General features: G+C 36.6%; 9 protein-coding genes across 14 annotated transcripts in view; 5 read left to right on the top strand and 4 right to left on the bottom strand.

Moving 5' to 3' along the window:
* LOC129794827 (atypical protein kinase C) overlaps positions 1–5,363 on the bottom strand; it is a 105,064-nt gene extending 99,701 nt beyond the window's left edge. For 3 of the 6 annotated variants that reach the window (XM_055835702.1, XM_055835701.1, XM_055835704.1), the window contains exons 1-3: positions 5,147–5,260; positions 4,345–4,585; positions 2,169–2,289 (exon numbers count right to left, since the gene is read on the bottom strand). In XM_055835702.1, the coding sequence (XP_055691677.1) occupies positions 2,169–2,289; positions 4,345–4,509 (286 nt within the window). In that variant the 5' untranslated portion in view covers positions 4,510–4,585; positions 5,147–5,260. Of the gene's footprint in view, positions 1–1,832; positions 2,290–4,344; positions 4,586–5,146 lie in introns of those variants that run through there. The other 3 variants (XM_055835703.1, XM_055835711.1, XM_055835710.1) reach the window with 3 other exon arrangements.
* Positions 5,364–5,483: 120 nt separating this feature from the next.
* LOC129794855 (cytochrome c oxidase assembly protein COX19) lies at positions 5,484–6,407 on the top strand. Its single transcript, XM_055835755.1, has one exon. It carries the CDS (start codon positions 5,484–5,486, stop codon positions 5,748–5,750), a length of 267 nt encoding a protein of 88 aa, XP_055691730.1. The 3' UTR covers positions 5,751–6,407.
* On the top strand, positions 5,760–6,407 carry LOC129794852 (phosphopantothenoylcysteine decarboxylase). Its single transcript, XM_055835751.1, has one exon. It carries the CDS (start codon positions 5,760–5,762, stop codon positions 6,327–6,329), a length of 570 nt encoding a protein of 189 aa, XP_055691726.1. The 3' UTR covers positions 6,330–6,407.
* LOC129794854 (uncharacterized) lies at positions 6,397–7,154 on the bottom strand. The gene is made up of 3 exons (XM_055835754.1): positions 6,928–7,154; positions 6,622–6,852; positions 6,397–6,534 (listed from the first exon to the last, which is right to left on the bottom strand). The coding sequence occupies exons 1-3, from the start codon at positions 7,022–7,024 to the stop codon at positions 6,482–6,484; spliced, it is 381 nt and encodes a 126-aa protein (XP_055691729.1). The 5' UTR covers positions 7,025–7,154; the 3' UTR covers positions 6,397–6,481.
* A 1,608-nt stretch (positions 7,155–8,762) lies between these two features.
* On the bottom strand, positions 8,763–10,022 carry LOC129794823 (uncharacterized). Its single transcript, XM_055835692.1, has 2 exons — positions 9,954–10,022; positions 8,763–9,156 (listed from the first exon to the last, which is right to left on the bottom strand). Exons 1-2 carry the CDS (start codon positions 9,958–9,960, stop codon positions 8,855–8,857), a joined length of 309 nt encoding a protein of 102 aa, XP_055691667.1. The 5' UTR covers positions 9,961–10,022; the 3' UTR covers positions 8,763–8,854.
* Positions 10,023–11,252: 1,230 nt separating this feature from the next.
* LOC129794821 (uncharacterized) lies at positions 11,253–12,292 on the top strand. The gene is made up of 2 exons (XM_055835691.1): positions 11,253–11,370; positions 11,479–12,292. Coding segments are annotated over exons 1-2 (732 nt in total). The 5' UTR covers positions 11,253–11,369; the 3' UTR covers positions 12,210–12,292.
* A 3,064-nt stretch (positions 12,293–15,356) lies between these two features.
* Positions 15,357–19,144, top strand: LOC129795239 (pickpocket protein 28-like). Its single transcript, XM_055836325.1, has 5 exons — positions 15,357–15,730; positions 17,031–17,505; positions 17,576–17,846; positions 18,580–18,820; positions 18,907–19,144. The coding sequence occupies exons 1-5, from the start codon at positions 15,357–15,359 to the stop codon at positions 19,142–19,144; spliced, it is 1,599 nt and encodes a 532-aa protein (XP_055692300.1).
* Positions 19,145–20,152: 1,008 nt separating this feature from the next.
* On the top strand, positions 20,153–21,941 carry LOC129794818 (mucin-2-like). The gene is made up of 3 exons (XM_055835688.1): positions 20,153–20,898; positions 21,097–21,183; positions 21,245–21,941. The coding sequence occupies exons 1-3, from the start codon at positions 20,182–20,184 to the stop codon at positions 21,695–21,697; spliced, it is 1,257 nt and encodes a 418-aa protein (XP_055691663.1). The 5' UTR covers positions 20,153–20,181; the 3' UTR covers positions 21,698–21,941.
* Positions 21,942–22,372: 431 nt separating this feature from the next.
* On the bottom strand, positions 22,373–23,502 carry LOC129794820 (juvenile hormone acid O-methyltransferase-like). The gene is made up of 3 exons (XM_055835690.1): positions 23,344–23,502; positions 22,670–23,274; positions 22,373–22,606 (listed from the first exon to the last, which is right to left on the bottom strand). The coding sequence occupies exons 1-3, from the start codon at positions 23,394–23,396 to the stop codon at positions 22,425–22,427; spliced, it is 840 nt and encodes a 279-aa protein (XP_055691665.1). The 5' UTR covers positions 23,397–23,502; the 3' UTR covers positions 22,373–22,424.
* Between the last annotated feature and the right edge of the window lie 85 nt (positions 23,503–23,587).

Genomic DNA, 23,587 nt, shown 5'->3' with positions numbered 1-23,587 from the left:
TCCGCCATATTGAAATATCGTTAACCACTTCCCTTATTGCTAGAGGTCTGAAATTTTAGTATGTTGTAGAGCTCAGTGAGACGTTTTCATCGATAATTTACACTTGACAATCGGTCAAGCTGTTTAGCAAATATGGCGGCCCAAAGCAAAAAGTGTTTTTTCGATATAACTCGAAAACGGCTTAACCGATTTTTACCAACTCAAGCTCAAATGAAAGGTTTCAAGAAGCCTTACAACTGTCTAGAACATTTAAAGTTCCAAAAATGGCCGCAAGAGGCGCTAAAATTAAAAACAAAAATTGCCTAACATTAAGGGGCAATATCCCCGAATCCCCATTAGGCAAATCTTTTAAATTTTGATATGTTGTAACCTGACTCAATATCTTTTATCTTTCAAACAAACACGTTTAGATACTTTAGGTACGTCTATAATACGCGAAATACTTAAAAGCTATAGTTTTTTGCTTAAAAAGTGTTATTTGTGCACCAAAAATATAGGCGAATCTACCGAATCTTAGCGAATCAACCGAATATTGGCGAATCAAGCGAATCTTGGCGAATAATCCGAATCTTGGCGAATAATCCGACCTTTCGCGAATCATCCGAATCTTTGGCGAATAATCCGAAGATCCGAAGATTTTCATTCAGATAAACACCCCTTGTGCCTGTCTCTTATTACCTATTCTAATACGTAAAAATGCGAGTCATTTCACTCGCATTTGAGAATAAAGAAACATTTTTTGGTGTGTATATATTTTTTTCAATAATTTCTCTGTAGTGAAATATACATTAAAAGGTTGTTTATCTACCGGATAATTTTAGTTTTATCTTTGGTGAATCATCTTCATGTACATAATTATATCCCTTGCTAAAAATCGAATAACTTGTTTCTGCTTGAATTTAGTATTTACAGGGTTGAATTTACTATTTCTCTTACTTGAATTTAGTACTTTATTAATAAATTTTTCTTCAACCTCAGCCCTTTTATGACTGAAATCCAAATAACTTTTTTATGCTTAAAGTTAATACTAATTAAGCTTGAATTTACTATTTTCAGACTAAAATCTACTATTTTTACGCTTGAATTTAGTACTTTTCACGCTTTTGCTCCTTAATATTATGTATCCTCTCTTGAATTCTTTTCACGAATCATTCCGAATAATTCCGATGATACGAATATTTTCATTCAGATCAATTCCCCTTGAAAAGAAATCTTTTCCCGCCTCAATTTGGTATCAGTCGCCAATCCTCTTATCAAATATCAATCAACCTTTTTTTTTATTAATAAACTCTCCCTGAACTGATTTAAGCTTTCTGAAAACTTTTCCATGATGGTGACCTACCCTATTAAGCTTCCTTCAAGTTTGTAAAGTTTTTTTTTGGGTAGAAGTTTCACATTTTAACTTCCAAATGAAGCTCTGTAATATATTTTGGTTTTATTTTGAAATCATGCTTTTGCTTCTTATGTTGGTACAATACAAATTCACATAATACACGCGCAGTATTGTCGCAATTTCTCACTTGAGTGCCAATAAGTCCCAACCAAAAATGAGCTTTTTTGATGGTTGAGTAAAAAAAGTCTTCACAAGTAGAGTTTTTTTTTCTTTCTTATTTCTCTCTCTCGTTTTTCCTTGTTGTAAAAACAAATAAACACCTCTTAATTAATCATGAAAGAGTTTTTTTGTGTCTCCACGCGGAGTATCCAATAAAAATGTTTACATTTTATTAGTTTTGAAGACAGAAAAAAAAAATGAAGAAAGACATAAAATGACGCCCAAAAGGGCATTTTGGGGGCACTTTTGGGACAAGAAAAGCTCAATTTTTTCAACTCACTTTCATCCTCCTTCTTTTCCTCAACTTTTCCCGCGCTTTTGCCCATTTTTCGGCACAAAAATCCACACTCTTGCCGATTTATTCGCACCAAAAGCATCCGAAAGCACTGAAATCCACACAATTTTTTCAACTTTTTCTTTTTCTTTTTTTTTGTAAAAGAATATTCCCGAATAGAGAGTCAGAGTGAAAGAGGCGTTAACTATGCGCCATGTCTTATCAAATGGCAAAAGCACAGAACGATCTTATCACAGTGCGATGAGCCCCAAAAGTACACACGGGAGTGACACAATTTTTCACGGCGCGGCGAGCAAAATATTAAAAGAATAATCAACTCACCGTGAATTAGAAGCTCAGAGTCGCGATTGAGTTCGTACAGACGAATGGCTTCGTTGAGTTCAAGCTGCGACGAAATCGTGCACGGATCATTCTCTTCATCAACCCATTTCATTGTAAAAACCTAAAAAGGATTTTTATTTAAAAAAAGAAATTTAATAAAATGCTAAATATTTAAATTTATCTCCTAGATTTGTAACCTAAATTCAATTTTTGATGTCAATTCAATTCAATTAATTTAAAATTGAACCTTTTGCACTCGAATGTTTTAATTTGTTCCCATTGATTGAGAATACACAGAGAAAAATTATTCCCATTTTCAGACTTTGAGAAGTTTGAAAAAATGCGACTCGTACGTAGAGGGCGCTGCGATCGCAGGACAGTTAGAAAACAATCCTCTTTGGCAATTTTTAGCATTTTTTCTTTTAAATGTTTTAAAGCTTTTAAATGTTTCGCCACAAGATTAATGTTTCAATACTTATAGCTGATGTTTCAAGGATTAAAAAAAATCATTTTGTAAGTTTTACCAATTTTGAAACTTTATTAAATACGAATTTTATTGCTTTATAAACTCAGAAATCAATGCATGTTTCATTACAGAATTTAACCATTTTGCTTTGACATGAAACATTGAAATCTTCGGTTTTTGTATCACAATTTTTTTTCTTTTTGTGGATACTTTAACCCTTTAAGGTTTTTTGGGTCATACGCTGACCCAAACGTGAAACATTTTATTTTTCAATTATTTATGAATGTAATTGTTTTTCCATGTTACAAATGCATCAAATTCACGCATAAGGGGTCAAAGTAGACGTTCTGAGTGAGAAAAGTCTTCTAAAAAAATTCATAGAATAAAATTCGCGATAAAAGAGCGCATGTTTCAATGTTTTTATGTTTCACGTTGGACGTTAAAGGGTTAAGGTGAAATCTGATTGAAAATGTTTTCTTTGGTTTTTTTTTAAATCAAATGTATTTACAAATTTTTAAAATCAATTATTTTAAAGAAAATCTAATGTTTCACGTATAGATTTAAGGGTTAAAATAAAAATTAACTCGTACATTTTCATGTTTTTTTACGATATAAATTAATCAAATAATTTGCAAAATACGTTCAAAAACAATTTGAAGGAAAAAAGTTGAAAATTACCTTCAGTTTGTTAATTGTTAATTTTGTTTATTTTAAGGGAAAAATAAGCAAGAAAGAAACATGTTTTTTTCTTGGCAGAATCATAACCAAGAAACCACTCTTTTGAAGATGTTTTACATCCTAATCTTCCTATAAAAAAACACATTTAAAATCAATGTTTCATCTTCAGTGTAGTGCAAAACACAGATGAAACAATCATTCAAGTACTTGAAGCTTTTAATTTAAATTTAATTCCGAGCAATATAATCCTAATTGGGTAAGGATAATTCAAGATTATGTAGTTAAATCCATTTTATGCTACTAAAATGCTTTCAAACTCCACAAAGTTTGTCAAAAGAATCCAAGAACTACCTCAGAATTAAAATTTTGCATTTTGATGTCACAAAAAGCATGAAACATTGAAACATGCGTAATTTTTTTTTATCATGATATTTATTTTTCAGAAGGTTAAGAATAAAGATCATTGATCAAAGCACTAAAGTTTTGTAAGTTCCATCATCACGCATTTGATGAAAAGATACTTTACTGACTTAAGCTAGTTACACACGGAGTTATCGATACAAGAAAAAAATCATTTTTTTGCGTTTTATAAGTTTTAAAAGCTTTTTTTATATTTTTGAATAATAAAAAATATATAATTTACAGGAAATAAAATAAGAAAATTCTTCATTTTATTCTAGAACTTTCAACTCTCTCTATACTTTGCCCTATAAATGATTAAATTTTTTTTCTTCATTTTTTAAAAATAGTTTTATATAAATAAATAAACCTTATTTAGAAAAACCCACAAAAATCGCAAAAATGAGACGCTTCATTTTTAAAAGCTATTTGAAGTGTGAAAACAATCTTACACACTTAATTTTTCTCTGTGTAGAATTCATCAAATCACACAAAAAAATTCTGAAAGAATTTTTACATAAAAATATACTTCCAACAATTAAAAGAGAGTCTCTCTTTGAAATTCTTGATGGGTGATCCCTTCAGGAATTAGCGGAGAGAAGCCCCAGAACTCTTGAAAACGCCCTAATTTACCTGATCCGGAGAAAATTGGCACATTCCACGAATCTCCTCGCAGAGTTCATCAAAAGTGATACTCTCACTGATGTACGTGATCATCTTCTGCCCATTGTAGGCCGTCTTCACGATGATCTCGTGACTTGACGAATTGTTGCTCTCATTGAGCACCGGAGTTGGCATTTTATCCACTTTGGCGGCTTTTTTTGTACCCAAAAAAAAATCACTGGAAATGCTTTCTTTTGCTCTCTTGAGATTCCTGGAAAGAGAAGAGAATTTTCTTTATTATTTTCTCATTTTTTTTTTGTGGGCGGGAGATTTCAGTGCATTCAGGGGAAGGTTTCCGGAGGAGAGCTGAGGAGGAAACATAACCTCAAAAACCCCCCTCTTGGGCACTTTTCTCGGCATTTTCCGCATCAATGAGTCACCGAGAGAGTTTCTTTGTTGCACACAGAAGATACCTGTGCGGGAGGGCAGGTGGGTATGTCAACACTGGACACACTCCATTGACTCTCAGTGACCCCATTTCACATCTTCCTCCTCTGCCCTCCTCCTCATTGCTTCCACATCAATGTAAACACTTCCGGGGCTTCTTTTGTTCCCTTCTCCCTGCGGGAAATCCTTTCTTGTCTCAGAGTTCTCCGTACAGCCACCAAAGGGGGGTTCTTGGGGGGTCATTCAGTGCCCACGAAGGGGGCAAAACAAATAGCCGGAAAGGCGGTTTCGGGGGGATTAACAGGTGGAAGAAAATTGCAATATAACGGGATGTGCACTGATACCATCTTTTGGGGCATTTCCCAGCCCGAATCACACTACCCACCTTGAGATTTCGCAGGGGGGCTCCTTGGGGTAACGCACTAGAGCACTTTTAGCACGAATTTCCGTACAAAAAAGGAAAAATTAAATGGAAAAACAGAAGAGAAAAATAACACAAAAGCAAAATTTCACTCTCCCAACACGGAAAACGTCGATAATCTCTGCAGAGAGAGTCTGTTCTGTAGAGAAAGACACGATATGCGAAACCCTTCACATTCATCAAAGGAATCCATTCAATTCCCATTGTTTTGATTTTCTTTGAAGCTGGGAATTTTGAGGTTGAACATTTCCGGGAATTTCGGGCAGAAAACGCAGGAAGTGCTAGGAATTTCCGGTCGGAGATGTCTTCTATGACATTCAGCCAGAAAAAATTCACACCAACACCACCTGACAAGGGGAGCTTCCCACTGGATCACGAGGGTTTGTGCAAGAAGTCCATGCTGAGGTATATGAATTGTCTGCACGAGAAGACAGATTCCAACGCAGAGTGCAGATCTTTCGCCCGGGATTACCTGGAGTGTCGGATGCAGAATAATTTGATGGCAAGAGAGGAGTGGACAAAGTTGGGATTTGACGAAGAATCAAAAGAAGCGCAGAAGGAGAACTAGGAGAGAGCGATGGAGAGATCTTCCCGGATTCTTGTGGGATGCACCGGAAGTGTGGCAACGATAAAACTCCCCCAACTTGTACAGAAACTCACAGAAGCCATCCCCGGTGTGGAGATTCAAGTAGTTGTCACGGAAGCAGCAAAGAATTTCTTTTCTCCTCAAGATCTTGGCCAGGATGTCCGTTTGCACACAGATGCCGATGAATGGGCTGCATGGAAGCAACGTGGAGACCCTGTGTTACACATAGAGCTGGCAAAATGGGCAGATCTCATCATTCTTGCGCCCCTGGATGCAAACACATTGGCAAAGATTGCTTCCGGATTGTGTGACAATCTTCTGCTTTGCATCCTCCGGGCATGGGATGCCGGAAAACCATTCCTCTTCTGTCCAGCCATGAATACAAAGATGTGGCAGCACCCTGTAACAGCGCAGCACATTGCCCAGCTCAAAGCATGGGGCTACCATGAAATTCCCTGCATTGAGAAGACTCTCATGTGTGGGGATAAAGGCCCCGGAGCAATGGCAGAAGTGGACACCATTGTCCATTGTATCCGGCAGCATTTAAACAAAGACAATTAACGGATTCCGGGAGAAGATTTTTCAGCAGAAAGGGAATTTTTTGTAGAAAATTTGAATAAAAGATTCGTTTTTTAGAGATCTTTTATGTTCTTTTATTACTTACAACAGCGATAGGCGTTTCAATACAATTTACCGGAATCTTTCAGGAGAATTTACTTTGGCAATCCGGGGAAGTTCATGACATTGAGATAAGCCTGGACTTTGTCTGCAAAGAAACAGAAAAAAAGAATTTTTTAGAAGATTTTCATGAATTTTCCTTAAAAATAAATAATTTTTCTTCGATTTTTCTCACCTTTAACGACATCACGACGATCCTGGCAGCAATTTTTAACGGCAATCTGCACAACTTCCGGTTCGGGTTCCTCGTTGAGGGAGAGAATACGATTAGCTGTCTCAACTTCCATCGCCCATTTAGTGATGCAAACGCGGAATTGCACGCGATCATGCACATAAGGACTTGGGAAGAGATCCACGATGTCCTGTTCCTCAATCAAAAGCATCTCATGGAGTAAGAAGCAGTTATCTGCAGGAAGAGAAGAGATTTTTTTTATTTCAGCCTCGTGGCCCAGGAGGGAATTCTGTGAAAAAAATTACTCACCAACGAGGATCTTAACCACAAGATCAGGACGAGAGAGATCCCAAGATTCAATAACAGCGCGAAGTTTATTAATATCATCCTGACTTGGAGGGAACATTTTTAGACGAATAAAATGGAGATTCTTTTTAAACAGAGAGAAAAACGGAAAAAGATCACAATTCAACGAAGGCTGGATCACAAATGATCACACGGAAATCCAACAAGAAGGTCCAGAGTAGCCACCAAGAGAAAACGGAAGAAGTAAAATGATGATTTACCGTTAAATTTTAAAGATTATTTCGCGCTCAACCCGAATATTCCCGAATCGTACACTAAGAAAAAAATTTATGAATTTTAAAATAAAGTTTTAATTCTTAAAAAATATAAAAAAAATAAAATAAGTTTCAAACGAAAAGGATGTTATGCGTGTTCTATGGAGAAAATCATTAAAATGGAGAATCTTTTTTCACAGAGAATTTTTCACAAATTTCCAATAAAAAGGAGTTTATTAGTTTCTGTATAGCACGTATAGAATAACTCCTTATTTTAAGAAAAAAAATGGGTAAATGGCTCTGAACAGACGGAGGTGAATTTTGTTTGACGTCTTCGCGAGGAACATTTTTTGACACTTCAGGGAGTATTTTTCGCGGCAATATAACCTCAAAGCTAATTTTTTGTGCAAAAAAAGTGAAAAATGTGGGAAAAATGCGTTGCAGTGCCCCCGGTCGATCGTATCAAAATATTTTTAAAAAAAATGTAAAAAAAAACATTTTTTATAAATAAACCATAATTTTAAAAGTTTTTTTCTGTCTTCATTTAATTAATTATAAGAAGTGTGTTTGTTAACCAAACGATTCTTCCAGATATGAAATATCACGATATTGTCTATCCTTATTTTTCCTAAATTTGTGAAATTATTAGAAAGTCAACAAGTATTTTTAGGTTAGGTATGTAATTTATTGTAGTCATTTAAAAACAAGCTCAATTTTTAATGTTTTTTTCTTTTTAATATTTTTGTTGTTGTTTTAAGCTCAATTTTTTAATATCTTCCATTTTTGTATACGAGAAAACCACGACAAAATTGATTTTTTTTTAAATTTTCTTTGTATACCTATTAAAAAGTCCGGTACTACCGTTTCAATATAGCGGCCACATGCCTTATACTTCAGAAGGTAAGTTTTTCATCGCAGCTTTAATACAATAAGGGCAATTCTGTCTGGCAGAGGAGACTGGTGGCCATTTTGAAAACGTCTAAAAGCGTCAAAAATCGATTGTTTGCAACATTTTTACTCTTGTAGCTGCTATAGAGAGCTAGAATATTCATTATTCAGCATAGGGTTGAATTTCCCATAAGATGTTCGCGTTTAGTTTAGATTAACTTGTTAAACTACAAATTTTATCTTTAGTTTTTGAGGTTAGAGCTCTTGTTTGTAGCGTCATACTAGCTGCCTCATGAGAAAATTTTCTCATTACGTGCATAAATACTCGTGTTTTTAATCAACAAACACAGATATAGATCAAATAGATTATAATAGCCTTGAGGAAAGTTCACATTTTTGCTTGATAGCATTTCCAGGAACCCTCCTTCACTATGTCACGGGCTTGCTATCGCTGGTGTGCCAAAATCACGATAAGTTGGCCAAATCTTATCAAAAACCACAAAAATTTGCACCAATTTGGGTTTTTCAGAAATCCCCCAATGGATTTGCACAGAGAGATAGTCTAACAACCTTACGAAGCACAAAAAAATAAATCCCACAAATTGGATTCGAACCCATAACTTTTTGCTTTTGAGAACAGACACTTAATCCCCTGGGCTGTGAGGTGTTTGTAACAAAAAAGAAAAGTTTGTATGATTGCAATCAAAACGAAATGTTTATTGATAACATGTGGACATGAAGAGGCTCAATTTGGGGGTGGATTATAAGTTCCGGGTACCGGAGATGATTTAGGGGCGTGATGGTGGGGCACGTGGTGGGGTCCATTCCCATTGGGACCATGAGACGCAAGCCTGTGCTGAATCCAACCAAGCAAGGCTCACTTCACCTGTGTGCTCCTCGCAGGTGACTGCATGGGCAGGTTGGTTGAGGGTGTCACACACCCAGAAACGAGTGGGATCCCAGTTGTTGCGCCAGTAACGTCTATTCACCTCCTCTTGCGTCTGGCAACCTGGCTGTCCGTTTGTGTGATCATTCTCATCTTGAGCCACAGCAAAGGCCACGAGGGCACAGAGAAGGAAGACTGTAAAGGCTGAAGAAAAGTTTCTTGTTTCAATATTTTGTTACAGATCATAATTTTAAAGGAAAATTTGCATAAAAATAGAAACTTAACGAAAGATTTTACTTTATTAGTTCTTAAAATAAAAGTAATTATTTCTATTTAAATGACTTTTCTTTCAATATTTGAAACTTATGATTAGGTATAGATTTGTTCAAATTCATTCAAATTTTACTCATTTTTAACAAAAAAAAATTTTGACGAAATATTAACGAAACTTTTTAGCTGTGATTTTTTGAAAAATAAAAACTATTCGGTTTCTTAATCCAACAATCACAAATCTATTTCAACTAAAAAGGAACGTTAAAATGTTTTCACATTTATAAAAGAAAAACTTAACGAAACTCTTTTTGTATTCTGTTGCAAAATCTAAATAAAAAAAACAACAAAAGTTCTAAGTTTATCTTGGATATTAACAACATTCGTCCATCTTCGTGGACCTTTAGAAAATTTTCGTTGAGTTTAAGCATTCTTTCGTTAATCTGTAAGTTAACGAAAGTAATTTGCTTAAAATTCTGTTTCAATTTCTAAATGAAAACAACAACATCAGTAATATTCAATCACTTCTGAGTATTTCTGTAGAAATCTAAAAATCTTCGTCAAGTTCTATGAATTTTTCGTAGAAATCTAGAATTTCCTTCATTCAATTTTCAGAACTTTACGTTGGGTTTTAAGAAAAATTTCGTCAAGTTATATCAATTTTTCGTTAAGTTTCTCCAAAATTGTTGTTTCACTCGTTATATGTCGCACAAAACACCGAAAATACTCACTTTTCATGGCTATTTTTTGGTTTTTTTTAAGCTTACTCTTGCAACTTCACCAACTGATTGATTCCTCATCGATTTTTTCGTCTTTTTATACCCACCACGAACCCCTCATTAACCTTATCGCACCTTTTTTTCGTCACAGATTATCATCTTTTTTCGCGTGAATGATTGACGCGCACTCACCAGATCTAATCCCTCGTATACCATTGAGGAATGATGTCTTGATGATGACTGAGCAGCTCAATTTAGGGATTTTCTTTGCATTTTGCGATTTGCAACAAAAAGACAGCAAAAAAAGGCAAATCGGAAGGTAATTTTTGCAATTTGTGATTTCAGCAAAAGATTGTGAGCCTTGTGAGAATCAAAGGATTATTCCCTAGAAGTTCTTATCACAATTTATCAATGAAAGACTTTTTTTCGAACACCTACGCAGTATTTTCGTTCATTATTTTGGTTTTAATTCTTTAACGAAGAAATTAGTTCATTCAACATTCTTGTAGCATTCAAGGTAGCGTCCTTGGTAAATCAAAGGATGTTGCCATCTTGGAAATTCTTAATATAGCCGCCATTTTGGAAGAAAAAAAGATGTAATTGATTGATTATTTCAATGAGAATTTCTTTGCATTAACCAGGAATTATTAAATTAAATTAATTCCTTCGCATTTATTATGGATTAATGTGATTGAAATCGCAATTTTTTAGTTCGCGAAAGTACAGAAACCTCGTTAAATTCCTCTCTTTCTAAGGAATTTTCAATCAATCAATCCATTTTCTTGATTTTCTTTTGACAAAAATCTTCAATTGACCTTCTAACCACAAAAAAAAAATCAAATGCGAATTCAAATCTAATCCGTCAACGGAAAATCCATTTCCATACCCAAAAGCATTTCCTCGCTTTGTTGAGGAATGTTAATTATTTTAAATGGAAATTAATCCCTTGTCCCACGTGAAATTTTTTTGGAGAGCTTTTAGCAAAAAGATAAGGTCTCCATCAAAGCTTCGTTGCTTCCTCATCGCCAAAAATAAAGCCAAGAAAAAGGGAAGAGCAGCAATTAAGAAGAAAGTTCCGGGAAATGAGTGACGATAGGAGCAATTTAAAAGCCCCACAAGTGCCCCCACCGGCCATAAAAGATGTCTCATTGAATTTCCTCATTCTCCAGGCTGGTGATGATCTGATTTCGCAAAAAAGGCGCGTGTCTTTATTGCACCTCATCGAGAACACGCAAGATAAGGTATGAAGCGAAAGTGAGTCAAAGGCAAAGCATTGCGGAGTGTGGGCGGGAAACGGGGGTACCTGTGGATGTGCCTACGTCAGGACGTGCACGTTTCTTGCATTTCACGGGGATGTATAAAAAGAGCAGAAAAATCTCAGAGAAGCATCAGTAATTTGCATCAGAGCTTACTAGCAACATTGGCAAGAGTAAGTGTGGGAGCAAGTTGAAGAAGAGCGCCATCTTGAAGAATTTAAAGGATTTTCAAGGCGTCCTTTGAGGAATATTTAAAAACTAACGACTTTCTTCCTTTTTAGTGTTTACTCTTCAAACCGTTTTCATTGTTGGCCTTGCTGCTGTAGCTTTGGGTGCAGTAATTAGTCCAGATCATCATTCACCCCCAACACTGCCAACAGTTCCAACGCTTCCAACACGGCCTACTCCTCCGACTCATCCAACCCCTCCGACTCATCCAACCCCTCCGACACATCCAACTCCCCCAACGTCTTCCTGTCACTACGACAATGGCTGCGGAAGACCTGCTTGTCAGACACCGGAAGAATTAGCACAAAAAGTTTGGCGAAACAACTGGGACTCAACGAGGTACTGGGTATGTGAAAAGCTCAATCAACCCGCAACGGAAAGGAAGTGCAAAGACGGTACTGCTTTTGATGGAGAAAAACGTCAATGTGTACTGTGGTGTGATTGGGAATGGTGCCCACCATGTGATCCACCAACGCAGGTTCCATGCCCACGACCACCTACTACTAAACCACCATGCCCACCCACCAATGCGACAAAACCTTGGAATCCGACTCCGGAACAAACTGAACCAAGTACTGAGCCTTCAACGAATCCTACACAACCTCCGACTGAGTCACCAACGCAGCCACCAACTGAAGCACCAACTCAACCTCCGACTGAGCCCTCAACGCAGCCTCCAACTGAAGCTCCAACGCAGCCTCCAACTGAACCTTCGACAGACCCAATAACGGACTCAACTGCAGACCCAACTTCTGATCCAACAACAGCTCCACCGGCTCCTTAGCAAATACCTACAATGTACATCCCGGACAGCATGAATCTCGATCCTCGGTAGCTCAATAAATATAAAATCAGCAATTAAAAAAACTTTCTTGTTTTTTGTTGCCTCGAAAAAGTTTCCTCGAAAGATTTTTGTGACAAAAAAAAAGAATTGTGCGAATTTTCGCCTGGAAAATGCATCAAGAGCATACGGGAAGCCCTCCGGGGGCACTGCAATGCATTTTTTCGCGTATTTCTCACTTTTTTGCACACAAAAAAAAAGTTGCTTTGCGTAAAAAAGTTACCTCCAGTAGTGTCAAAAAAGTTACCTCGCGAAGACGTCAACCAAAAGTTACCGCCGTCTGTTCAGAGCCAATATATCGGCGAAATCTCAGCAAGGAATCCACTACTCATTTTCCACCTAACCTCACTTTATCTGAGCAATCTTTTTGCTATTCATTAACGAAAATTTGACGCCATTTTTGCTTCGTTCTACACAATAAAAGTAATATTATAATTTAAGAATTCTGCATCTTGTAATTTCCATATAAGTTTCTTAAATTACGGCTTCTTTTCTCTCGATAATTTTCTTCTTTCCTACATAACTTTTTCACAAGACTCTCTCAAAACATGGCTGCCAATATATTTTTCTGTTATTTTACCTCTCAGCTAATTTCAATTTTAGTTTAGTTCTAAAGTGTCTCAAAGTCTTGTTCAAATGCAATTGATTTTAATTGATACATTTCCAAATATTTATTGGCCTTCTCGTTGTTCTATACCGATGGCCCATCTTACTTCTTTTTCAGTTAAAAACCAAAAGGAATTCTTCCCAAAAAGTCTTTTCTGTTTTTTAAGAAAACCCCCTTCAGCAACTCATATGAATAACTTATCGTAATTAAGCATTCCTTAACATTTAGATAAGATTGATAAGAAACAATTCAGTTTCATCTTTCAACACGAAAAATAGAGGGAGTTTTATGACTTCCGAGGGGAAAGCCTCATTTTGAGTATTTACAAAGTGGCTGCATTTTTTGATAAGACTGCATCGGTTTTTTTTGCATCTTATCAGATATCATTCTTTTCTTAATTTTTTTATTCCATTTATTGTTGAAAGAATTTCGCAAAGAAGAACTTCAAATTGTGATCAGAGCCGTAGTCATGAAGGGTTTTTAGGTGGCTACAATCACCCCAAAGTTTTAGAGAGTTTTCTTTAGGAACCAAACGAAATCATTTCCAATTTACAAATTTACACACAAAGTTTTATAAAAAAAGAGATTATTTTTATGTTATTAAGGAAATGTCAAACGTTAGAAAAGTTGACAAACGTTACTGATGAGATGTCAAAGAATCATTAAAATTTAAACGTAAACTAGGCATGCCTTTGCCTAATCATTAAAAAAAAAGAACGACAATTATTGAGAGAAAATGTCTGATGTTGAAAAAATGTCAAACAATAGATCAAAACGTCAAATGGTAGAAAAGATTAGAAAAATTCTAGAGTAGGCATCAAACGTTTGAAGAGGCTTATTAAACGTTAAGTCTAAAATGAACGTGAAACGCTCCTAAATGAACTTCAACATTATAAAAGAAACTGCTAAAATTTGTAAAGAAATGTCAAATTGTAGATAAACGTCAAATGCTATAAATTGTATAACGTACAATTTTTAGTATTTGACGTTAAACGTTAGAAAATAGAACATCAAATGTGAATATAAATAGAACGTCAGAATATATGTAACCATTTGTCTTTAAAAAAAATCAATAGTGAGAAAAGAATGTCAAACGTTAGAATTACATAAGCAAAAGCTTTCAATTCAGAAGCAAACCCTAATCTTCATAAACTTTAACTTTTAAGTCATTTTTTAATCAACTATTTGTGTTCCTTGATTTAAAAAAAATCACAAAACACTCCTTTTGATTTAATTTCTAACTACACCCCTGATTATGATAAGAAATTTCCCAGTAAAAGTTCTAGTTCAATGTTCTCCTTTGCCATTGAGTCTCGTGAAAATTTCAATTTATTTCCGAGTGTACTCCTGTATTGAAAAAAAATCCCCTTTTTGTAAAGAATGCAACATATTTATGACTTATGAGACTTTTTTGCTCTTCATCCGATAAGAAAATGATTTATAAATCAATTTACTGAACTTTGTTTATTTTTCTCCTCTTTCATGATAAGAGTATAAAAAATTTTCTTTACTGTAGCTACTGAAGCATATCTTCTGGCATATCTTTCAATATTATGGTCAATTAACTTATTATGTAGGCTTCTAGAAAGCTTCTCTTGGAAACAGGTAAAAGCTATAAAGGTAACGTACAAATTTTAATCCTGAAAATCTCATTAAGATTTCATTTTTTTTATCAAAAATTGATTACATAGAAAAATTGAGGAAGAACGCCTGGAAATATACAACAAAATGGCGGTTTTAATGGAAACGTCGGTTAAAACCGTTAAAACGACCATTTTGTATTTTGGTTTTAGATGTTTTACGTACTTAAGGATTAAAAATACGGCTATTTAATACTTACCTAGTTTCACCGAGATTAGAATAAAATATTCTAACTATATAAAAACTCTTCATTAATATCTTGCTAAAAAAAATAAGAATAACATTTAGCAATTTCTTTACCAATTTGACGCCATGGACGCCATGTTTAATTTTTTGTCAATACCTAACCTTAAATTTTGCAGCATAAACGATTTTTTATGTTCTTCTGAAGACATTTCAATGAAAATCAATTCCAAATAAAACAAAGAATTAAAGATTATAAAATTATTTTTAATGAAAAAAATATTTCCATTCAAAATGGCTATCATTGAGACTTTGGAGCCATTTTTCTGAAGCTAAATAAAAATTAATTAATTAAATCCAACACCGCAATATCGAGGGATGATATAAGTGGACAAATATTGTTTCAATTTCCTCAAAGTGCCCATCAACGTTTTTTCTTCGCCAGTGAAAGTGAAACTTTTTCATCCCTCATCGGGCTTCCAATGAAGGTCACAGCCCCCATGTGGAGACCAAAGCATAATTGATAAAGTAACGCGCTGTGTTATAGTTGCAGAAACACTGGCGCGGCAATTAGTGTGAATTGCGGCGAATTGGCTGTGCCTGGAAAATTGGCACTCTGGGCTGCTTTAGGGTAGTCTAGTGGTGACCGCGCGTGCAGAATGTCCTTCCTTCGTCGCAAGGAGCTTCGGCGCGAAACAAGAAATCTCCTGTCGGAGTACAGCGATAGTAGCACAATTCACGGCGTAAAGTACCTCGGGGGCCCACGAAGGCGCCTCCCGGAACGTCTATGGTGGCTCCTAGCCATTGCGGCGTCTTTCTACGCCTGTGGCGCACTCATTATTAATATCTATCGCAAATGGACTACAGATCCGGTCATTGTGAGCTTCTCCCAAACTCCAACGCCCCTGTGGAAGATTCCCTTTCCCAGTGTAACCATTTGTCCGTTGAATAAAGTGCGCCAGAGTGTTTTCAACTTTACCGATGTCCTCACACGCCTTCAGGATGAGCCAAGGACCAATTTAACAGATGAAGAGTAGGCCCTCATATACTAGAATTTCGAGAATTTCTATTGCTAATGCTGCATTTTCTTTTTTTTTTGAAGCGGTTTTTGAATTTTCGTTTCCTAACTTTTAAATAAATCTGTTTCATTCGCCATTTTGTTTCCTAAAAGCCAAATCTTTTAGCCCCGTTTGTAAAGTTTTGAGCGTCAATTTAGCCCCGAAGCAAGGTTAGAAGTTACACGCCCAGAATAAAGTTTTCTTGTCTTATTTAAGTGAAAATTTCAGTTTCTGAAAGTTAAAGAATAACGACCACAATTTGTAAAATGGCCGCCCACAGTTTAGCTTCATTTCTTTAGATTTCATCTTGAGGTCCTCCAACTGCCTTCTTGTCTTCCCGAACAATATTTCTATTCACATCCTGGTTAAAATAAATCTTACTAGCTATGTTATTTTCAATCTAACCTCACTTTACGTAGGCGATCCTTTTGCTGATCTTCAGAGGGAATTTGATGTCCTCCACTCAAAAAATACATCTCCATCCATCTTCCACATTATATATTTCTTTCTGAACTTATGGTCAATTTTTTCTCGATAATTTCCTTTTTTCCCTCACAGATTTTTTACTCAAAAATGGCTGCTAATATTTAATTTATTTACATTGAATTATGTCTTTTGAAGTTTAAATGTATCAACCATAACAATAAAAAACATTAAAAATTGGTGTAAAAAAATTTCTTGCATCAAAATTTGAGAAAATGGCGGCATTTTTCGCCTCATCCCTGCTTATAGTTACAAAAATCCAATAATTATAGTGTAAAATCCCTCTCAAGTACCTCCTCATCGATTAAATCCCCCACAGAAGTGGGTCAAAATCTCAACAGAAGTCAATCAATTAATGGCTTTTGTAGTAAACAAAGCAAAATGACCAAAAAGGTCTCGCGTGAAATTAAAAAAACATGGCGTCCAAAATAGACGCGGAAGTACTTTTGCGTGGGATGTGTGAAGCTCATATTTCAATGCGTAAACATCTCCTCCTCTTCTACTAAGAGCCATTCATCAAATTAGATCATTTAAAGATGCCTACGTTTCTCCGAATTGTGGGACAATGTGCAAAATATATATTTATTTATAGATCAGCACAATGTAGGACTTTTATCGAACGCCTTCTATAAATTTCTTCACGTGAATCTGATAAAAGTGATTGCGCTGATGAAGATGGAGCTGCTTGATTGATTTTTTTTTCGTGCAGCTTTTCTGATTTACAGCAGACTTGTTAAGAATAAAAAAAAAAGAAACTTGATAAGCTAATCCAGATGATCTTGACTTTCACAGTGTTGAGCAGTTGAGAGCACTCTCCTTGATCTGCTATAGCTACAACTTGGTTCACTTGAGGAATGTTTCGGGTTTCTGGAGCAATGCAACGGAGGAGTATTGCTACCAACTAATGGCGCAGGTTGTTTCATCTGAAGAAGCCCTGTTTGACATGTTCACCTGGAAAGGTTCCTCCAATAAGACCTACCTGAGTTCCATTGTAACGGAAGAAGGACTCTGTTTTGTCTTCAACATGATGACCAATGCGCGGATTTTTCGTGATGATGTGCTTTACTTTCAAAAACCTAACGCCAACATGGCGTCCCTCAGGGGGATTGATTGGACGCCAGAAAAGGGTTTCCCACCCAATGCTAGTTTGGACAGTTTTCCCTTTCGCTTTGTTAACGGTGGCACAGGGAATTCCCTAGAAATCGCTCTAACTACAAATCCGACTGACTATGATTTTCTTTGTGAAGGTCCTTTCCAAGGATACAACGTGAGTAACCTGCCTGTTCACTTAGCATCCTTCTTTGTTACTTTTCTCATACCGAGCTTCATTAGTTTAGGTCCTGATCAATACTCCCGTTGAAGTTCCATCAATAAATGGCGGTTACATTCGTGTACCATCCAACCAGGAGACTCTTATCATGCTAAAACCTCATCTAATTCAAACATCAGACAAACTACGATCGTATGAACCTTCGGGGAGACAGTGCTACTACGAAGCCGAACGCTACCTTCGCTTCTTTCGCGTTTATACGCAATTAAACTGCGAAATGGAATGCGTGACAAATTACACATTAACTAAATGCGGTTGTATCGCCTTCCATCTTCCACGTAAGTTGATTTTCTTGGAAATTCACTTGAAGGTGATAAGGCCTTCAACAGATCAAGATTATTCCTTTAAAAAATCATAAAAATGTTGATCTTTTGAAGGTAAAGTCTTATCAATTTTGTTTAGTAACCTTCACCTTGTTATGGTTATTGGGGTTTGTTTGTATTTTTTCCTAGAATGCAAAAGATTTTACCTGTTTAAGGTTATCTTTGTAGGTTAGGATTTAGAGATCAGTCGTTAAAGATCCTCGATTTCCTTCGTTACTAGGTCAGATTAGGAATAATTTTTCTGCAGAATCTGTACTTGTACAGAGCTTATAGACTTAGAAGGATCCTACATAATAGGCTTCTTAAAGGCTATAAAAGACGAAGAAAGAGCTCAGACTTAGGAGGATCTACATTTCTACATAATAGGCTTCCTAAAGGCTATAAAAGATGGAGAAAGAGCTGTGACTTAGGAGGATCCTACTTAAAAAGCTTCCTTGGGGCTATAAAAGACGGAGAAAGAGCTCTGACTTAGAAGGATATACATAGTAGGCTTCTTAAAGGCTGTAAAAGACAGAGAAAAAGCTCCAACTTAGGAGGATTAACGTAGTAGGCTTATAGCTATAAAAGACGAAGAAAGAGCTTAGGAGGATCCCACATAGTAGGCTTAAAGACGAAGAAACAGTTCAGAATTAAGGATGGAGAATGTGTAATAAGGCGTCATCTTTACTAGATCTTTACTTCCATGCAGGTCTACGTGGAATAGAAATCTGCGGTCCTGCTAAGATACAATGCTACCGTGACGCAGTTGAGGATCTCAACAACGTTGCAGTTGACGGAGTTAAGGGATTAGAAGCTGATGAAGAAACACCTAACTGCAACTGTCTGCCATCTTGCACATACCTAACCTATGACTCTGAAATATCCTACGGTGACGTCAGCTTCAAAGGTCACTACCGCTCTAATACTTACTTTGCAAGTGGAACCAAAGAGTAAGACTTTTCGTTGTTCCTGGAGTATAGAAGAAACAAAGAAGCGCCTTCAGAAACATCCTTACAAACTCCTTGTTTTTTTGCAGGAACGTCTCATATGCCTACATAGCGCTCTTCTTCAAGGAAGATCAATTCATCTCCCTCCGTCGTGGTGAACTTTTCGGAAAAACAGACTTTGTAGCGAACTGCGGTGGTCTTCTGGGGCTCTTCATGGGTGTTTCGCTACTTAGCATTGTTGAGATTGTCTACTTCTGCACAATTAGACTTCTCTATCGCCTCAAAGAAAATCGCGAGATTATGCCAGATCATGTTCATTGCACATGATGCCATAGGTGTAAGGCCAAGACGTGGAGTTCCTAGAAAATCATTTGTGATTAGATCACGTTATCAGCAGCACGCGCACTTAATGTTTCCTTAACTTTTACCTGATACAGACTTGACGTCACTGATAAAGCCTTTTGCAGATTATATACGAGATATTTCCGCCGGAAGAGTAATTTTGGTGGTCGTTAATTCCGCAGATTAAACTGAATTGGAAAACGTAAAGAAGGAAGTTTGGATTTGGAGAAAAATGTCGAATTTATGTTGTTGAGCTGATTGTAGGTGTTGTAGTAACAAGAAGACCAATAAAATTGAAACGGAAATCTAGCTTTATGAATTTTTATCAAAAATTCTTTCGCTATCAAAATTTTCATTTGTGCATTGGACTTAACAAGATTTAGGCTTCCTGCAGGTAAAACTCAGGGACTTAGGAGACATGATTGCATAAGACGAAACTCCTTAAACAGCTAACTATGCAGCCTGATCTAATCTGCTAAGATCAGACTTAAGTTTAGCTTTTCGTAGCGAAGAAAATTTTTATTTGTTGGGTTTTTTTAAAGCAGTTAAGTCAGCATGAACTTCTGAAGCAACTCAGTATACCTACTTGAAACATTAAGATTAAAAAAATCTTGTGGTCTGATAAAAAGATTGCAGTATAATTAGGAGTCGATAAGAGCGCATTGGCCGACGTCAAAGCTAATAAGACTTAAAAATCACGAAATCATTTCTTAAAATCTTCCAATTGCTCCTAAATTGGTCAAGAACCTACTTTATCCTTACTCCTGATCAATGACCGTCAAAAACTCTTCAGTTTCATCCCTCTTTCGACTGTTTATTGGCAACTTCCGTTGCGAAATTCCACAGAAAGCATTATTTGGTCACCCAACAAATGACTTCTTAACTCTGGAGATTTCTTTTTTATGATCTGCCCTATCTTATCAAAACATAAAGCTATTGATTGACCACAACTGGGCTATAAAAGGCACAGAAGATGATGTTTTACTTTCAGTTCTTACTCTCGAACGACCCTACGACGCGATATGCGAATTTTAGTGTTATTTGTGGCTATTCTTGGCCTTACGCAGGCTCAGAATCTGCGCTTAGTGGCTGTTCACGATGGACAACCAGGATGTTTTATTCGTTACGAATTTGAACGGTTGTGGCGTAATAATTTCGATCAGCACGCATTCTGGAGATGTGAACGATGGGGTGAAGGAGCTGTAAGGCATGAATGTCCTCCGTATACAAGCTTCCAAGATTTCTGGCAAACATGTCTACCGAATGATAACTGGCTGTGGACGCCATACAGTGAACCACCAACAAGACCAGGTGAACAGGAAATAGATCAGTGTGAACCAATTGAAAATCCTACACCGTGCCCAACTAGTCCACCAATTACAACTCCACCACCTGAGTGGAATACCACAACCACGGATGAAGGATGGAATACAACAACTCCTGATTCTGGAGATTGGAACACAACAACGCCTGATTCTAGTTGGAACACAACGACTCCTGATTCCGGAGATTGGAACACAACGACTCCTGATTCAGGAGATTGGAACACAACGACTCCTGATTCCGGAGATTGGAACACAACGACTCCTGACTCAGGAGATTGGAACACAACAACGCCTGATTCTAGTTGGAACACAACAACTCCTGATTCAGGAGATTGGAACACAACGACTCCTGATTCAGGAGATTGGAATACAACAACCCCAGATCCAAATTGGACTACAACACCAATTGATAGTGTAAGTGACCATTTTTACGGCTTAATTACCCGCCGCTTTACCACAAAGAGCGCAAAAAATCCAGGAAATTGATAAGTCTGTACTTATCAGTTGCTTCAATTGTTGGAACCGCTTACATCAGACATTTTTTTTAATGAATAATGAAGATTTTCCTCATTAAACCAAGCCTCAAACTAACCTCAGGATTTTCTTTAACAGGAAACAAACACAACGAGACCGTCTTGTCCAACTTGTCCACCTGAGCAAACGACTACAACAACCGAACTCCCGCCATGTACAACAGATGTAGGTTAAAATAGAACATTTTTAGGACGTTTTATAAAACATTTTCTTCTTTTAAATACAGGAGCCAGTAGATCCTACTGAAGAGACCGAACAGCCTAGCGAACCAACAGATGCACCAACAGAGGAAACATCACGACCTCCTTGCCCAACTTGTCCTCCAGAAGTCACTACTACCCCAGCTCCATGCCCAACGTGTCCTCCTACCGAAGGAACTTCAACACCACAAACGCCTCCACCAGGAGAATGGGATCCTACGGGCATCTGCCCAGGAGCTGAAGAGCATCAATATGCTCCTGGTGATATGGACTGTCAACCACCACCTTGCACTTGGGAACAATGGCTAGATGGTACCCTGTACCCAACTAGGAATCCTCAGCAATTCTTCCAGTGCGGCCCTGGCGAAGGAAACCTCTACGTCATGCCCTGTGGTCCTGGAACCTGCTTCAGCTTCACTGAGCAAGTATGCGTCCATGTTGTAGACTGGCGCAATTACTGCACAGTAACTGCAAAGTAGTACTCCTCCCCTCTAATTCTTAGCCCGTTTTTCCGAAATTTTTTAAGAATAAAAAACAGATCTGTGCAAGAAATGCTGTCGGATTCTCTTTCAAAAATATTTTGTAAATAAAATTTTTAATAAATATTTTTCAATTTTAAATTCCAACGAGTTTTTCAAGAAAGAAGCCTTTTCTTGCACCGATCTAGGAGAATTCTTAAGAACGTTTCTTTGAGTTTCTAAAATAAAATCGTGCATATTTGAATGTGTTTCACTTCAATTTTGAGAATTATGAAATTGAAATGCACAAAAAAGCAGCTTAAGATGAACTTTATTGACTTTTGATTATCTCTTTGACGTTTCTTTTAATAATTTTTTCTGTAATCGTGACATTGAGTGCAGCCCTGGCGATGTAATGCGTGAGCTCTTTCGAAAGCTATCTCGAGACTTTAACCACCTCGTTTGTGAAGATTAATCCACGGAAATGCTTCAAACAGCCTGAAAAGAATTTCTTATCTTTAAACACGTTGATTTTCCTTCAAATGAACGTTAAAAATCCCTTGGAAGATACCTAAAAGAAGTCTTTTTATGAGATCAATTCGGCATCTTGTTTTAAGAACGATAAACGTCAACAAAATCCTTTAAAAACTTATTAAAAACCTGAGAAATTAAAAGAACAAAAAAAACTTTCAAAAAATTTAATAATTTTTGGGAAAATCATTTAATTTATTTGCAAAGAAAATACAAATTATGGTTTTTTAGCATAAATGGTAAGATTATTGAAAGGAACTTCCTTAATCACGTTCTTCGCATCATAAAACTCCTCCACAGTATTAATGGATATCCCAAGTTTAAGTTGATCTTCCATGAGTTCATACTTCTCCGCATCAGTCATAGTGTTTGGGAAGTCCGGAAGGCACAAGAGACCTCCTAAAAAACATAGAATTTTTGCAAAAAATGAAGATTTTATAATTTAAAAAAAAACTAATTAACCTTTAAGTGCTGCTTTTGTTGGATAGAAACAAGGATATTCGTCCTTTTTGACGAAAATATCAGAGAATCCAATTGATTCTAGGAGTTCCCTAATTGTTTTCTCGGGATTCACATCCTCACGGTAGGGAAAAGCAAAAACTTCCCGATGATGCTTGAGGCGTTCTGCCCATTTTGGTGTTTCAGCAAGTTGAAAGATAGTTTCATAGAGGGCGGCCTTTGACACCAACATAAGGAAGCATTCTCCATCTTGAGCTAGAAGATTGAAAACATTCTGAAAGGCCTTACGCTGATCTGCAATGTACATGAAGCAGAAACTGGAGAAAATTTTATCAAAACTCCTATTTAGGGAGCTACAGATGTCTTTTCCAATGTCCATTTGCATGAAATGAACGTGCTCCATTCCATGAAACTCCTTTCGCGCCACATTGAGCATTTTCGTGGATAAATCCGCACAGGAGAGACTTTTGAAGTTGCGAGGTAGTACAGGGAAAAAAACATGACGCGTTACGTCACCAGGACCGCATCCAATATCAAGGACATTCTCATTTCCGCGCCATTTGAGCTTATCTCCGTAGCGGGAAAAGAATTCTCTAACATATCCACTTCTAGAATCAAAAATAACGTTCTTAATGGTCAGAATTCAGCACAATTTTTTAAATAATTAAAAAACTAACCTAAAATCAATTGTTTTAACGTAACTTTCGGTATCGTACTCATGAGGAGCCATTTCTGCACACTTTTTGCAATAAACTGAATAATTTTTTTCAATTAAACGCGTTTAAATATGAAGAAAAAGCTGCAAAAAATCATATTTCTTTGAATTAATGTCAGTGACTTGCATTTGGTGATAACAGCGCAGCATCACCCAATATGGTTGATCATGCTTTACTTTATCTAATGTTTGTGATTATAAATTAA

Source organism: Lutzomyia longipalpis, chromosome 4 (assembly GCF_024334085.1).
Source record: "Lutzomyia longipalpis isolate SR_M1_2022 chromosome 4, ASM2433408v1".
Taxonomy (NCBI): Eukaryota; Metazoa; Arthropoda; class Insecta; order Diptera; family Psychodidae; genus Lutzomyia; species Lutzomyia longipalpis.
Note: the sequence above shows the minus strand (reverse complement) of the source record. Positions and strands in the feature narration are given on the sequence as shown.

What these genes read in the sequence shown, in the direction of transcription:
- LOC129794855 (XM_055835755.1), top strand. Translation starts at nt 5,484, where the DNA reads ATGTCTTCTATGACATTCAGCCAGAAAAAATTCACACCAACACCACCT.
- LOC129794852 (XM_055835751.1), top strand. Translation starts at nt 5,760, where the DNA reads ATGGAGAGATCTTCCCGGATTCTTGTGGGATGCACCGGAAGTGTGGCA.
- LOC129794854 (XM_055835754.1), bottom strand. Translation starts at nt 7,024, where the DNA reads ATGTTCCCTCCAAGTCAGGATGATATTAATAAACTTCGCGCTGTTATT. An exon ending in TGTGGTTAAGATCCTCGTTG is followed by an intron (nt 6,853 to 6,927) that starts GTGAGTAATTTT and finishes CTCTTCCTGCAG; the next exon opens with ATAACTGCTTCTTACTCCAT. An exon ending in TCGTCGTGATGTCGTTAAAG is followed by an intron (nt 6,535 to 6,621) that starts GTGAGAAAAATC and finishes GTTTCTTTGCAG; the next exon opens with ACAAAGTCCAGGCTTATCTC.
- LOC129795239 (XM_055836325.1), top strand. Translation starts at nt 15,357, where the DNA reads ATGTCCTTCCTTCGTCGCAAGGAGCTTCGGCGCGAAACAAGAAATCTC. An exon ending in ACCAATTTAACAGATGAAGA is followed by an intron (nt 15,731 to 17,030) that starts GTAGGCCCTCAT and finishes TGACTTTCACAG; the next exon opens with TGTTGAGCAGTTGAGAGCAC. An exon ending in GTCCTTTCCAAGGATACAAC is followed by an intron (nt 17,506 to 17,575) that starts GTGAGTAACCTG and finishes TCATTAGTTTAG; the next exon opens with GTCCTGATCAATACTCCCGT.
- LOC129794820 (XM_055835690.1), bottom strand. Translation starts at nt 23,396, where the DNA reads ATGGCTCCTCATGAGTACGATACCGAAAGTTACGTTAAAACAATTGAT. An exon ending in GTTAAAACAATTGATTTTAG is followed by an intron (nt 23,275 to 23,343) that starts GTTAGTTTTTTA and finishes TTTTGATTCTAG; the next exon opens with AAGTGGATATGTTAGAGAAT. An exon ending in AACAAAAGCAGCACTTAAAG is followed by an intron (nt 22,607 to 22,669) that starts GTTAATTAGTTT and finishes TATGTTTTTTAG; the next exon opens with GAGGTCTCTTGTGCCTTCCG.
- LOC129794818 (XM_055835688.1), top strand. Translation starts at nt 20,182, where the DNA reads ATGCGAATTTTAGTGTTATTTGTGGCTATTCTTGGCCTTACGCAGGCT. An exon ending in CTACAACACCAATTGATAGT is followed by an intron (nt 20,899 to 21,096) that starts GTAAGTGACCAT and finishes TTTCTTTAACAG; the next exon opens with GAAACAAACACAACGAGACC. An exon ending in TCCCGCCATGTACAACAGAT is followed by an intron (nt 21,184 to 21,244) that starts GTAGGTTAAAAT and finishes TTTTAAATACAG; the next exon opens with GAGCCAGTAGATCCTACTGA.